This window comes from Macadamia integrifolia, chromosome 14, assembly GCF_013358625.1.
Source record: "Macadamia integrifolia cultivar HAES 741 chromosome 14, SCU_Mint_v3, whole genome shotgun sequence".
NCBI classification, from domain to species: Eukaryota; Viridiplantae; Streptophyta; class Magnoliopsida; order Proteales; family Proteaceae; genus Macadamia; species Macadamia integrifolia.
In genome coordinates, this window is record NC_056570.1 from 31,943,171 (window position 1) to 31,956,540 (window position 13,370).

A 13,370-nucleotide genomic window follows, 5' to 3' on the forward strand; every position below is an offset into this window, starting at 1 on the left:
CATCAATATGACCAAGGAGGTCCTGGCTGGTAAGAAAGGGGACAACATGTGCCTTCTATAGGAGATAATTGGAAGAAGTGAGTAAAAGAGAAATAAAATGGTGGGCCGAACCATATGTATATGGAGGAGGAGAGGGGTTGGTGATGAAGCCAGATGTGGCTGAGTGCTCATAGGGAAGAGGTGGGTTTGACATATTGCCTAGGATCGAGGAACAAGAGGGATAGATGGAGGGAGGGTTGAAGAAGAAGAAGAAACCAGTTAGGGCTAGAGGGTGTTAGCCTTTGTGGCTCTTGATACCATGCTAACACTCAATATTGATTATGAATTGTCTTGTATATTCCATTGATAATAATAGTATTTATACAAGAGGTAGTAGCCCTAATTAGCTAAGATCTTTGGCTAAGAATAGCTCACATGCAATATAAACTTTCCAAGAATAATACATGCAATATAGACTTTCCAAAGGAGAGAAATTGGAATATTGAGTTACTCAGAATGGGAGAATTCAATACTCCTTGATAAAAATGATCTACACACATTGAGGGAGTCACCTCAGCAATATACAACACCATTTCCAATGTTAAATTTGAATCTCTAATAAGCTTAGCAGCTTCCACACCTCTAACTCAAGGTTTGGCCGATTCTTCCTGTTTATCTCACAGCACCTCAATGCCATTTGAGCCAGCTGCTCTGCCTGAACCAAAGGCCAATCACCTGCCGATGCATCTAACATGGCTTTCAGAGTTCCCTCAGCCATTGCTAATTGCACTTTCTTTGCTAACCACAAGGCTGGTCTCCCAGTCAAAAGCTGTAAAACGACAACTCCAAATGAATACACATCCGCCTTTGGTGTTAGCTCTCCAGTTGTTAAGAACTCGGGGTCTATATAGGCAAATGTTCCCTTTGGGTGAGCTATGCAGCAAATTGTGGTTGTGTAGTTTGAGTCATCGTCACGAGAGATAAAGCTAGCAATACCAAAATCACCAAGTTTGCTTACAAAATTTACATCCAGAAGGATGTTGGATGGTTTGAGATCTCCGTGAACTATGGCGTCAGGTTTATTGGAGTGAAGGAAGATGAGGGCTGAGCAGATCTCCTGGGCTATACGAATTCGAGTTTTCCATGAAAGAGGGGGAGTGCCATCCTTACAGGTGAGTCGGTCCTCAAGGCTACCATTAGGGAGGTATTCAAAGATAAGTGAAGAGGCTTCAGGGCAGGCTCCAATGAGAGTCACAAGGTTTGGATGCCTTACCTTGCTCAATACATCCACCTGAAAAGCAACCAAAGGTTATTAATAAGTCCAAATGCAACAAATATATATAGTGATTTTTTTTTGTTTTTTAATAGGGAGGAGAAGTTGATAACAGCCAAGAGACTCGAACTTAAGACCTCCTGTTGAGAGTGGACTTTTTGCGCACCATAGCTCACCAACAGTGTTGCTTATATAAATATATATATATATATATATAAATATATAATGATTTACTTACCTCGCGCTGGAAATCTGAGCTGTTTTGCCCTTCCAAACTATGAAAGTGAAACCTCTTTATAGCCACACGGGTTTTACGAAGGAGTCCTTTGTAGACATTCCCAAACGTCCCTTCTCCAATCTTCATTGATGGGCTGAAGCTCCCAGTGGCTGACTCAATATCTAAGGTAGAGAATACCGAGAAGAACCTAGGGGAAAACTCTTCCTCTCTTATTTTCCTTAGCCGCAATTCATCAACTTCTTTTTGGATATCGACCAACTGTTGAGCAGCTGACAAGACCTTCATCTCAACCAACTCTGTCACCTTTCGATCTGAATCAGCAATTTGGCTCTCCAGCTTTACCTTCTGGTCTTTGGCAATCCGGAGTTCTTCAATGACTTGGTCCCGCTGGATCTTCAATTTTTCGAGTTCCTGCCTTCGACTCTCAAGTTGTTTCTCGTTAAAGCTTTCTGATTCTTTTTCCTGTAAAAGGGTTGCAATATATCACTGTGATCATATTAAAAACATTTTGCATATGGGTTTGTTTCTTGGTAACTGAAGCCATATATGTATTTATTTATAGTCCTTTTAGGTGTCACTATGCCTAGTGAAGTATATGCATGGATTAGTCTATGTGAGAAACAAGCATCTAATTGATGCAATTTCAGTTTTAAATGAATAGAAAAAGTAGCTAAAAAATACAAATTAGAACGTATAGTAGTAGTACGTACCAGTAAAAGCTCCATCTCATCGATAGATTCACAACGTGAAGATGCCACAGTCTCGTCATCATTCGTCTCATCCCTTAAAATTCCCCCTGAACTGTCAATTGAAAGTGGTGATAAACAGTCTGAACTCTGAGAACGTCTCAGAGTTTGTAATATTCCGGCAGCCCTTCCTCTTGGAGAAGAAGAAGAAGAAAAAGATGATGATGATGATGATGATGATGATGGTGGTGGTGGTGGTGGTGGCTTTTCCCTTTCTCTTAGAGTTTCACGTTTCCAAGATAAAGCTCGTTCGATTAGGTCCTGAAATGGATTAGTAAGTCTTACACTTTGGCTGCGCTGTGATTTTGCAATAACTTTTGATGCCTGGGAAGATGGTTTGATTCCTTCAGTAGTAGTAATGTCACTTTTGGAAGATATAGCTCCTGGGAATGGGTTTCGAACAGGACTTCTAGGCCTCCCACCACCATGGCTGAATGATTTAGAAAGATGTGTATCCAGGGATGATCGAGCCTGTATGGCAGAATTCTCTGAAACACCTTCCCTGTTAGATTTTGTTCAACTTTTAAGTATTAATGTAGTTAGATTTGAAAAATGAGGAGAAAAATGTGAAGATTACAAGTATGCAGGGTCATGAATGAAACAATCAGATTAAAGAAACTTAAAATATACGAGTTTAGTTGCAAGGGGAATTGAAGGGAAGGAAAGGAAAGTGAAAATCTTCAAACCTCGAAAGGAAACTTTTATGATCATTACCAAATCTAATTCGATAAACTACTTAATTTTTTGCTATATGTAGTAATGATGTTTTTAGTAAATTGAAATGATATTTAATAACTATGTGGGATAATGATTACAAAAGTTTCTTTATTATGTTTTTGAAAATTTCACTTCCCTTCTCCTCCCTCTTTTGCCACCAAACGGAACCATAACTAATAAGTTTGATGGTATGAGAAAATATTTGCATAGTTCCTAGAACTGGACCATACGAAAAAGTGAGAAAGGAAGTGGTTCTGGTTTTTATCAGTTTTAAGGAAAAACTTGGGTGTTCTATACAAACTAGTTGAGATCCCCTACACGTACACTTCAAGTGCCAACACCAAACCCATTTGTGCCATTTAAAATGTGAAGAAGGTTACTTACGAAAACAAAAGAGACTGGTGGTGGTACTTGAAGCATTCATTCAGGTGAATGTATGTGTAGAGGATTTGAACCATTAAAAACTGCAAACTAACAAAAAAGAAAAAAATAGCTCAGTTCTAATTTTTCCGGTTCATTACATGCTTTCAAACATTTTTTTTTTCTAACAACGGGTATGTAGGCCTTCAGTCTGACTAGTCCCGCGAGCCCATACTAACCCCACAACCGCATGGATCGGGTCATACTAGGGTTGAATTAATGAGAACCATTCAACTTTCACTGAAAGTAGTGAAGAGCACTAAACATCCCGTGTAAATAGCCCCAAGGAAGTAAGAGGATTCGAATTCAAAACCACATGCTTTCAAATATTAATGATGTTGGTGTACGATGTCTTGTATTCTATCACAGTTTAATCCAGGGAGTACTGGTGCAGTGCCTCGACTGGTAGGATGGCAGTCCCGCTAACCGGTTAGCAGGCCATGGGGGTTGCTATGCCCTCGACAGGCATAGTGGGGGTGTAGGGGGGCACAACCCCTGTTCGAATTTTTTATTTAAGAGCAGTTTTGTACTTTCTAGATTAGGGTTTTTTCGCTATATATTTATAGCAAGGGTTTCCTTCTCTGTAACGCAAGCAATACTGAGAGGTGTGGGGACGAGCATTGTAACCCTATTCTCCATTGATAGTGAAATAGAATCTCATCTCACCGAGGACGTAGGCAATTTTGCCAAACGTCGTAAATCTGTATGCATTGTTTGTTCTTGTTTTTCCATTATCTTTTGCATCGTTTTAAGGTTGCGTTTCTACAAATGGATGATATAGTTCCTATATTTTCAAGTTATATGGCCACTGATTTTGAATGTTTGGATTAATGATATGATTGCTAGTTTGAAAAAATTGGAAAAAGTGGTAACAAAAATAAGGAATACCTTGTGACAATAAGACGCCCCTTGCAAACAAACCATATATGGCAGGAAATTGGGGCGTTATCGCGGACAAAGATTGCTTTCTTGGACTGAAGCTTTTCCATTCTCCTGAGATAAAAATTTGATCCATAAATGCGTGAGGTTTATAAGAACACTTTCTCACCAAGACTCTTTTAGTTAAAGCATGGGCTACCATGTTAAAATAGTTGGAGCATCACAACTAGCCTAACTAGGGTAAGCTATTGCTTTGATCACCATGATTTGGTACATGGTGATTAACATGCAATGGTTGAATATTGTTATATATTGAATGGTTCATACTTTGAATAATGCTTGTCTGATGCTGCACCCATGACTAGTTTTATAATCCCATGGTGAGCAATGAGCTTTACAATCCCTCTTTCAATATTTTCCATTTCAACGTTTACTGTCTCCGCACGTACCTGTAAAGATGAAGTATTAAAGGTTAATAATCATTAAGAACATGAACAATGGCCAACCATCTTCAACATGAAGGCCTATAATGCTGCATGCATGCCTATAGATATGTCAATTGTTTTTGGAACGTAAATCAACATTAAAGTAGTCCTAGGAGAAGAAAAGAAGCATTACCCCAGCATAGAGACAAATGTCAAGGTAATCATTTAGAACAGCATCCATTTCTTTCTTTTCCGCTTCTCTGTGTGCCCTGACTTGATGCTCATCTAGTTCCCCTACTCTAACTTTTGCACCCACTGAGATCCAAGGGAAAAAATCAAAACAAATCATTAGAAATTGTCCTGATTAATTAGGAGTGAAAGTTATAAGGATGGAATGCAGAAGAAAGTAAAAAAATGCTGCATTTAGTAGTCATTCAGTTTCAAAAACGATGTTTCATGTTAAAAACAAAATTTTCAGTTTTTGAGTTAAATATATATATATATATATATATGGTGAAACGGAGTTACCCTAGTTGTTAACTTTTTTCGTATTTGGAACGAAACCGAAATGAAGGAACAAGGTTTCGTCATCCCATCATTTTTCATTTCGAACGTTTTTTTCCCTCATTTTCTTTCCAAAAAAAAAATTCGAAAAACACTAAGTTAACACCAAACGCTTTATTCCATTTTTTGTTCCCATAAAGCTAAAAAACGTCAGAAACGTTTTTCTGAATGACCACCAAACACAGCCTAATTAGAAGCCACTAAAGGAATATATAAAAAAATTGGTAATATGGTCTCCGTGTAATCAAGACAAAGTCCAATTGAGAGAGACCATCTGACACAAATCTTAGAAGAACTCAACCCATAAACCAACTTACAAGGTGAGGGAACCCAAGATCATATCAACCCACATCAAATCTTTTCCAAAACCGATGTGGAATCAACCCCCATATGATTGACATGGGATAGTAAAATTATTATATTGTAGCAACATCCATCAAAACTAGAAATGAATCAACAGATTCTTACTTGGAGAAGATCATATAATGGCGAAAGAGGAATAAAATTATTCAGTCAAGATCATTCATGAGAGCAAGTGAGTCTTGACAAGAGGTTCGGATAAAACCTTGGGAAATTTGAAGTTCGATACTTACAGACACGGATCTCTTGAGCTGGCTGGTGAACATGAAGAATGCACAAGTTCTTCCTCCGACAGTGTTTCAGTGCCCAAAGCAAAGTAGATGTGTTTTCCTCCCTAACATTCCCAAGTGCCACAAAGATCATATCTTGCACATCATGTGAGGATCCCATTGTACTATCTTCACAAACACTCTCCATCAATCAAAGAGACTCCAAAATCATGAAACTTTTCATGCTTCCAGTCTGCTGCAGAAACCCAAGAAACAGAATTGATTCAAGATATATGACAAAGGCAAGATTACTTTTGCATATCTTGTCCATAGTCTCCCTCATCATTTTACCATAAGTTGTGCTTCTGTATCTCTATCCTTTCTCTACTGAAATCCAATATGAGAAAGATTGATGATTTCATTCCCTGTAGAGGTGACTAAGGAGGCCGCATTCACTGATTCTGAGGCCAGTATATGGTTGTGGATTCGTAGCAGCCATGTTCACCCAAATGGCAAAGCGGGAGAAAAAGAGAAAGAGATTTCTGTTTCCTTGGGCTGTTGATTTGCTGCCAGTTCCTCACTGGAGAGAGGAGAAGGGGGGGGGGGGGTGGTTCTGCAGTGAGGATGGGTATGAATAGTTAGTAAGAGATCAAATGGAATGAGGATGCTGGATTTGCAAGTTAAGTGGATGGGGGTAAGTTTTGTCTGAAAACTCATGAGAGATGGCACTGTTTAGTTTTTCCCTAAAGATAAGATGTTTGGAGGCCACAACAGTGGGGTTGGAAAAAGTCTCCTAGCATCGCCACGTTTGATGTACCAACCCCTTTAGAATTGAAATAAGATAAATATAATAATTTTAAGAACTTGAATAAGTCAATTATAATTTCAACCCAAAAAATAATAATAATAATTCAGTTTTAACTTCAGATTCAGATAAGAAAGCAGCACAATCCAAGGGGATCCACCTCTTGTCTGATCTCTATCCTTTTTCTCTTGTTTTCATCGTCTCTCATTGGAAGCTGTTCGGTTTAACATTTAATCTAATTAGTACGAAAAGTACAGACTCCGGAGGCCCATAAGTATATTCCATCTTTCCTTGAACAAATTCGGTATGGATTTCTTCCCTCTTGCTTGATGAAATTTCTCATCACCTTCTCACTGTTGACTTTAGTTTTTTTATAGAAATTCTAGGTTGGGTTGTAGAATATACTATATGGGAAAAAGAAACCTAAAAGGCAGAGTGGCCCCTATGCTCAGACATAATGAGGAGCGAAATGACCATCATGCTCCTCATGATAGACGAAAATCTCACCCATGTTGGTGTTTCTACTAGTGATCCCATTGACCCTTGTGCTGGGATAGGGGCCATGCTGCCTTTTAGGAAATCCTCTCCCTATATATATATATATACACACACACACACCTATGGGTAAGTGTTTCGCATGAGGGAGTGCAGTTCATGCAAATGTGCGAGGGCCAATGGAAGAACATGAAGTAGAATCCACAAAGATGTCATTTTCCATTTCATGGGGGACATGTTGGTCATATTGCCCCATCATGCGTCTCAACACAAAAGCCACACGCCCAAACATAAAACTTTTTCCCTTATATATATATATATATATATAGTCTTAAATCAGTGCATGTTGTATATTTTATGTCAAGTGGAAGATTTACAATATAATTTGTATTAAGCCAATGAAACAGCATTGATTGACAAAGTCTTGTATTAAAGCAAAGGAAACGGCATTGACAAAGTCTTGGAATAACTAACATCATTACTTTATGTACTTGAACAGTATTGATGGGAGGATTTCTCACTGTTATAGAGAGATCAATTCAATAATGGATTCTCTAGCAAAAAAGGCTGCTTTGACTAGATTGTTGTATGTGTGGGATGTGCCCATTATCATTTTATTACCAAAAAGGATGTGCCCCTAAATTTTATTCTACATGATATTTCCTAAGATCCTCAAACGTAAACCTATATAAAGATTTGGTTGAGCATTTTAGCTGTTCTTTTGGTTGCTCTTTCTGTTAATGGTCATGCCAAAGGTGAAAGAGTGATCTGAAATTTTGGTTTTTTTTTTTTTTTTTTTAATATATATATGCCATCAAGGAATGCCTAGAAGTTAATCTTGTTTAATTTCTCTTATTTTCTTTAATTTCTATGTCTATACTTGCTGATCCTTAGAAGAAAAAAATTTTGAAACATGTTTAACATAGAATAGCAATATGGAGGACATACCCCACTCTGTTGGCTTTCAGCATCTACATCATGGTTGAAGAATTCATAAACACATAGTTCAAACAAAAGAAACTCACAATTTGGGACGCAATTGTTAGATTAACCAAAGCTAAAAGGGAAAATCTTGTCATAATCAAAGTTGGTGAAAAAAAAGTTGTAGTTATAAATTTTTTTTTTTTTCAACGAGGATAAATCCTTTCATTTCACATGTGCTTGAAAAACATGCAAGAAGGTTATAGCTCTTTAGTACAATCACTCTTGTCTTTACGTAAGTTCTTGACTGTAATTCCTTCCCCTCTATAAATTCAAGCTACTAAAAGTAAGTGTGGTTTTTGTGTGTGCACAAGGGCCAATAGGAGCTCACCAAGAAGCATCCACAGAGATTTCATTTTTCCTTTAATAGGGGTATACCAATCATTTCATGCCCCCATGTGTCTAGGTCCAAGGACCACACTCCTCCACAGAAAAGTTTTTTCCTAACAATATATAATCCTATGTGGTCCATATGTGGGTTCCACTTTCTGTCAAAGTTAATTTACAAGTAGCTTTTCTCGATTTGAGTCTAGACTTTCTCTGTTTAATGAAATAGAATCTCCATAGAATCTCCCTTATTTATAGATGTGGCAGTTGGGGTGGTGATTCTATTTCATTTGTCCTCCCCTATGTTGCAGCACCCCTTTTCTAGATTTTCTACCCGCGTGGGGTGCTCTCACATTGGGGAGGGACCACTAAAATAGAATCCCCATAGAATCTGCTTGCAGATGACTATCATCACAATTGGCACGTTATGTACATTTTTCAATGCAATAAATGCTTTTACATTCAAAACATCTTGAGTTAAAATATCTTTTGTGTGTGACTAGGGGAAAACAATGAGTGGAGCAATAGGAGCGCTAGGGTTTTCCAAGGGGAAACCTCGACTATTTGTGATGCTTTGGAATCGTAGCTTGTTGAGGCAACCGGTGATGTGTTGGATTTTGGACTGTGGTGGTGGATTGCAAATCCTTTTCTTCTCAGTGAGTCACACTTCTCTACAGATTGGCTATCTTCCCATGATGTGATGATAGAATCCATGTGGCATTAGAAAGACTCTATGGTTACCAATGTTTATTATGATTTTCTTGGGAATACAACCCAGTTACTGGAGGTTCAACAATCTGAGGCCGAGCCAATTGTGCCTGTGGCAGCATGATGAATGACCTATCCCCTCAGATACTACCCGAAAAGGAGAGGGCTTCTTGGTAGATCTTCTCTTCCCATTATAGATAGTTTACCTACAGCCCTAAAGGATGGAACACTGACTCGGATTAAGATACCTCAAAGGGTCTTATGATATATAGTTAGATAAACACAGATTCACTCTCCTTGGGCATGTAAGTTTTCGTTCAATATCAATGGAAAACTTGCGGAAGTATGTTAATAACAATTGGACGTTGGAAGAACCTGTTGATTTAAGGTCACTCGGGAAAGGCTTCATTATATTTTGTTTTAAGACTAAAGCAGACGTAGCGTTGATTTAGAAGAGAGGCCATGTTCGTGTGGACGGTCAACTAATTTGATTCCAACGATGGAGACAGGACTTCTATACCTCACAACAAGACATTACACATAGACTCACGTGGATCCAATTCCCTGATCTGCATCAGGACTAATAGGATGAGATCTTCTCTCCATGGCAAAGGCGGTGGGTAGATCAGTGGCTATCAATCAGAAAATGAGGGATTCTTTATTTGGCCACTTTGTGTGGGTATGTGTCGATATTGATTAATCTGTTCCAAGGGTGGAGGAATTGTTCATGGAGAAGGAACAATATGGCTCTTAGGAATCTTTTGCATTCAAGCAACAGGTTATTTTTTAAGACCCTCTTACTCGTTGCTCGAGATGTCATCGGTATGGGCATAGAATGGACACTTGCAATGATATTGCTTGTGATAAAGGGTCGTCGTTAGTGCAAAGGGAGGTGGGTGAGCCACGTCAGGTGAGGCGACGTCAGCGAAGAATTTGGAGACCTGTTATTCGTGAAACTCCTCCAATGAATGAAAATCTCATTGGTACTTTAGCTAGCACTAATGCGAAATTGAATCCACCAATAAATGCATTCTCAAATTCATTTAGTAGGGAGATTCCAAATTCTATTGGGTTATCTCCTCAACGCTCCACTTGGGTAGCCCAACCAATGGATTGGAGACAAGTGTTGGAAGGTCTTCTGTGCGAGCAGTCGAAAATACTGGGCATATTGGTGGAGTGCATGTGGCTAGTCCTAATGTATCTATGGGTACAGTTGCTTCAGAAGATAGAGACATTGAGATTATGATTGGAAAAGATGACGATTGTGATAGTATTGTGGAAAAGGAGGACAACCAGCTTTAGACTACCCCATCGTCGATTGCTTGTATGGATAATGGGAGAACAGTGGTGGTTCACTATGATTTGCTTCCTCAGGTTCTTCAAGAAAATGGGGACGGTGTTCAAGATGGTGAGGCATAGGCAGGCTTCTTCTCTACCAAAAATCATAATGGCTTACATCGGAGTGCTAGAGTGCAAGAGCTTAGGGAGGTGGATGTGTCATTGTAGGTTAGGGGTGGTTTCGTCCGAGTAGTTCCTCCTCTTCTCTATAATTTTATGAAGATAATCTTCTGGAATATCAGAGGATTGGGGAACAAGAGGGCTAGAATATCTCTTCGAAATCTTATCAAAGACCGTGGTCCTACTTTTATATTGTTGAGCCTAAGGTGAACCCGGAAAGGTGCCCAATTTTTTTTTCTACTTTAGGATTCTCTTCTGATTTGGTGTGTAATTCTAGGGTGGACTCTACCCCTAATATTTGGTTTCTATGGAAGGACGAGGTTGGCAAACCAGCTGTGATTCTACCGCCTTCAAAACATTTATCTCTCTTGGTAGAGGTCAGTGATAACAAGTTTTTGTTATCTAAGGTGCATACGAGTAATTGAAAGTGGAGACAAGACTGCTATGGTATAATTTAGTTTCAATTACAGGATCTGCCTTACCATGGATGGCCTTGGCGATTTTAATGCCACTCTTTACTCTCACGAGAACCAAGGGCCAGGGTCTTTCAATTCAGTCTCTGCAAATGAGTTTGCGGCCATGATGGATATGGCATCTCTAATGTTTATCATGTCAACGGGTGCTAAGTTTACGTTGCCTAACAACAGGAGGGTTGGGAATGTTAGGGTTGTGTTAATCTATGCAATGAGGACTAGTTTACTAGATTCCTGGCTTGTTCTCAGCGAGTCATTGAGTCTAGTTACTCTGATCACAACCCGCTTATGGTATCCTGCAATGGTATTTCACATCCAGTTAATGTTCCTTTTCTTATGATGAGGCTTTGGTTGATCACAGTGACTTTATGGAGTGTGCAATGAATTCCTAGATGGTGCCAGTTGTGGAAACTCTTATTTATATAGTAGCAGCTAAATTGAAGAGGCTGGAGTTCAATTAAAACCTTAGGCAAAAGAAATTTTCCAAATGTTGATTTGAAGGTGAATAGATTGAAGGTGAGTTTGGAGAATGTTCAAGCTTCTATTGAAGCTAGTGGAATCAACGATGAGTTCTTTGAGGCGGAGATGGCGGCTAAGCATGACTTTGATGCTTCGCTTCTGTTGTAGTATGGGCTGAAAAAGCTAGGCAAAGTGGCTTCATTGTGGAGATCGCAACACGAAGTTCTATCAAACGTCAACCAAGATTTGGAGGGCAAAAAATCAAATCAAGGAGATCCATAATGAAGAGGGGGGGCTTCCTCTCCTCTCCTGATAGTATTGGTCAGTTTGTGTGTGCTCACTTTGAGCAGTTCAATAAGAAGGACCTACGGTTATATGAATCTAATTCTTTCATGCATCCCAGAGCTCATCACTAAAGAAGATAACACCCTTCTCACCCCCTCCCCCAAGGCTGATGAGGTAAGAGCGGCTATTTTTTATCTAGATCCTGATAGTGCGCTTGGTCCGAAAGGTTTTCTTGGGTATTTCTACCGTGTATGTTGTGATATTGTTGGTGTAGATTTTTATCTAGCAGTGTAGAATTTTTTCTTAAAGGGGTGGTCACAAAAGGGGTCAACTCAAACTTTCTCACTCTAATCCCTAAGGTGGCTGGCTCTTCTAAAGTGGCGTAGTTTCACCCTATTTGTAAGTGGAATTTCTTCTTCAAGATCATCCCTAAAATTATTGCAATTTATCTCTCCACTATGCTCCCAATGCTGATCTCTGAAGAGCAAAGGGGCATTCCAGAAAGGTAGAATTGTTTCATCAAATATCTGTATGGCTTCTAAGCTAGCCAATGTGATGCACTCCAAATCCTTTAGAGGGGCTTTGGCAGTGAAGCTGGACATTATGAAAGAGTAATATATGCTAGATTGGGTATTTCTCTTTAATATTATGAGGAAATTCGGTTTCTCTCAGCTCCTGATTGATCGCCTGCACCAAATCTTGATCTCCACCAGATTGGCTATGCTTATAAATTGTATTTTTTTTTTCTTTTTTTGGAATGGAGCCTCAGTTAAGGAGTTGCTCTCTCTCTCTCTTATTCTCTTTATTATTGCGGAGGAAGTTCTTTGTCGTGGGTTGCAAGCGCTAATGGTGGAAAAAAAAATCGTGCTCTCCTTGGTCTCAGGAACGTTTCTACCCAAATCACCTTCTGTATACTGATGATATTTTTATTTTTATAAATGCAGATATTAGAGGGGTGAAGTGATTGATGAAGTTCCTTGATTCTTACTAGCATTACTCTAGCCAAATGATTAGTATGGAAAAGAGTAAATTTTTCTTTGGGAAAATTATGACCATTAGAAACAGGAGATTAAAAGAAGTCATTGGAATTCCGGAATGCAAATTCTCCACTCAATACTTGGATGTAGAAATTTTCAAAGGCCCTGTGAACAAAGACCTCATTATGCCTCTGGTGGACATGTTTAAAGCTCGATAGACGGGATAGAAAGGTTGCATGCCTTCCATGGCTGGGTGGGTAGAGTTGATCAAGTCAGTAATGGGTAGCATTCCATGCTTTCTCTGCTGATGGTAATGCCGAAGGTGGAGATGGGGTTTAATTCATATTAGACAGTTCTCTGTGCCCGATGGGCTATTGTATTTCATTCATTCTTCACTAATATATTCCTTTGCTGACCTTAAGGAAAAAAAAAATTCAAAACATGTCACTTTCTTTTCACTGCTCATTTGTCTTCGCATGTGACAGACAAAATTTGGTTGTTGCAATCCTTGCGGGCAGCCAAAGAAATAGAATCTTAAACAAGCTTGAGTAGATGTATCCTTAACAATCGAAGACATTAAAAAAAAAAAAAA

At 39.0% G+C, this 13,370-nt stretch overlaps 1 protein-coding gene across 1 annotated transcript; it reads right to left on the reverse strand.

Moving 5' to 3' along the window:
- Positions 1-415: 415 nt before the first annotated feature.
- Positions 416-6,391, reverse strand: LOC122060538 (U-box domain-containing protein 33-like). Its single transcript, XM_042623657.1, has 7 exons — positions 5,835-6,391; positions 4,871-4,992; positions 4,580-4,701; positions 4,262-4,366; positions 2,201-2,738; positions 1,491-1,952; positions 416-1,270 (listed from the first exon to the last, which is right to left on the reverse strand). Exons 1-7 carry the CDS (start codon positions 6,016-6,018, stop codon positions 581-583), a joined length of 2,223 nt encoding a protein of 740 aa, XP_042479591.1. The 5' UTR covers positions 6,019-6,391; the 3' UTR covers positions 416-580.
- Positions 6,392-13,370: the final 6,979 nt, after the last annotated feature.

Bases quoted from the DNA above. Each gene is read 5' to 3' on its own strand.
- LOC122060538 (XM_042623657.1), bottom strand. From the start codon at position 6,018: ATGGAGAGTGTTTGTGAAGATAGTACAATGGGATCCTCACATGATGTG. The intron at 4,993-5,834 runs GTAAGTATCGAA...CTTGGATCTCAG, and splicing joins AGCTCAAGAGATCCGTGTCT to TGGGTGCAAAAGTTAGAGTA. The intron at 1,953-2,200 runs GTACGTACTACT...ACCCTTTTACAG, and splicing joins ATGAGATGGAGCTTTTACTG to GAAAAAGAATCAGAAAGCTT.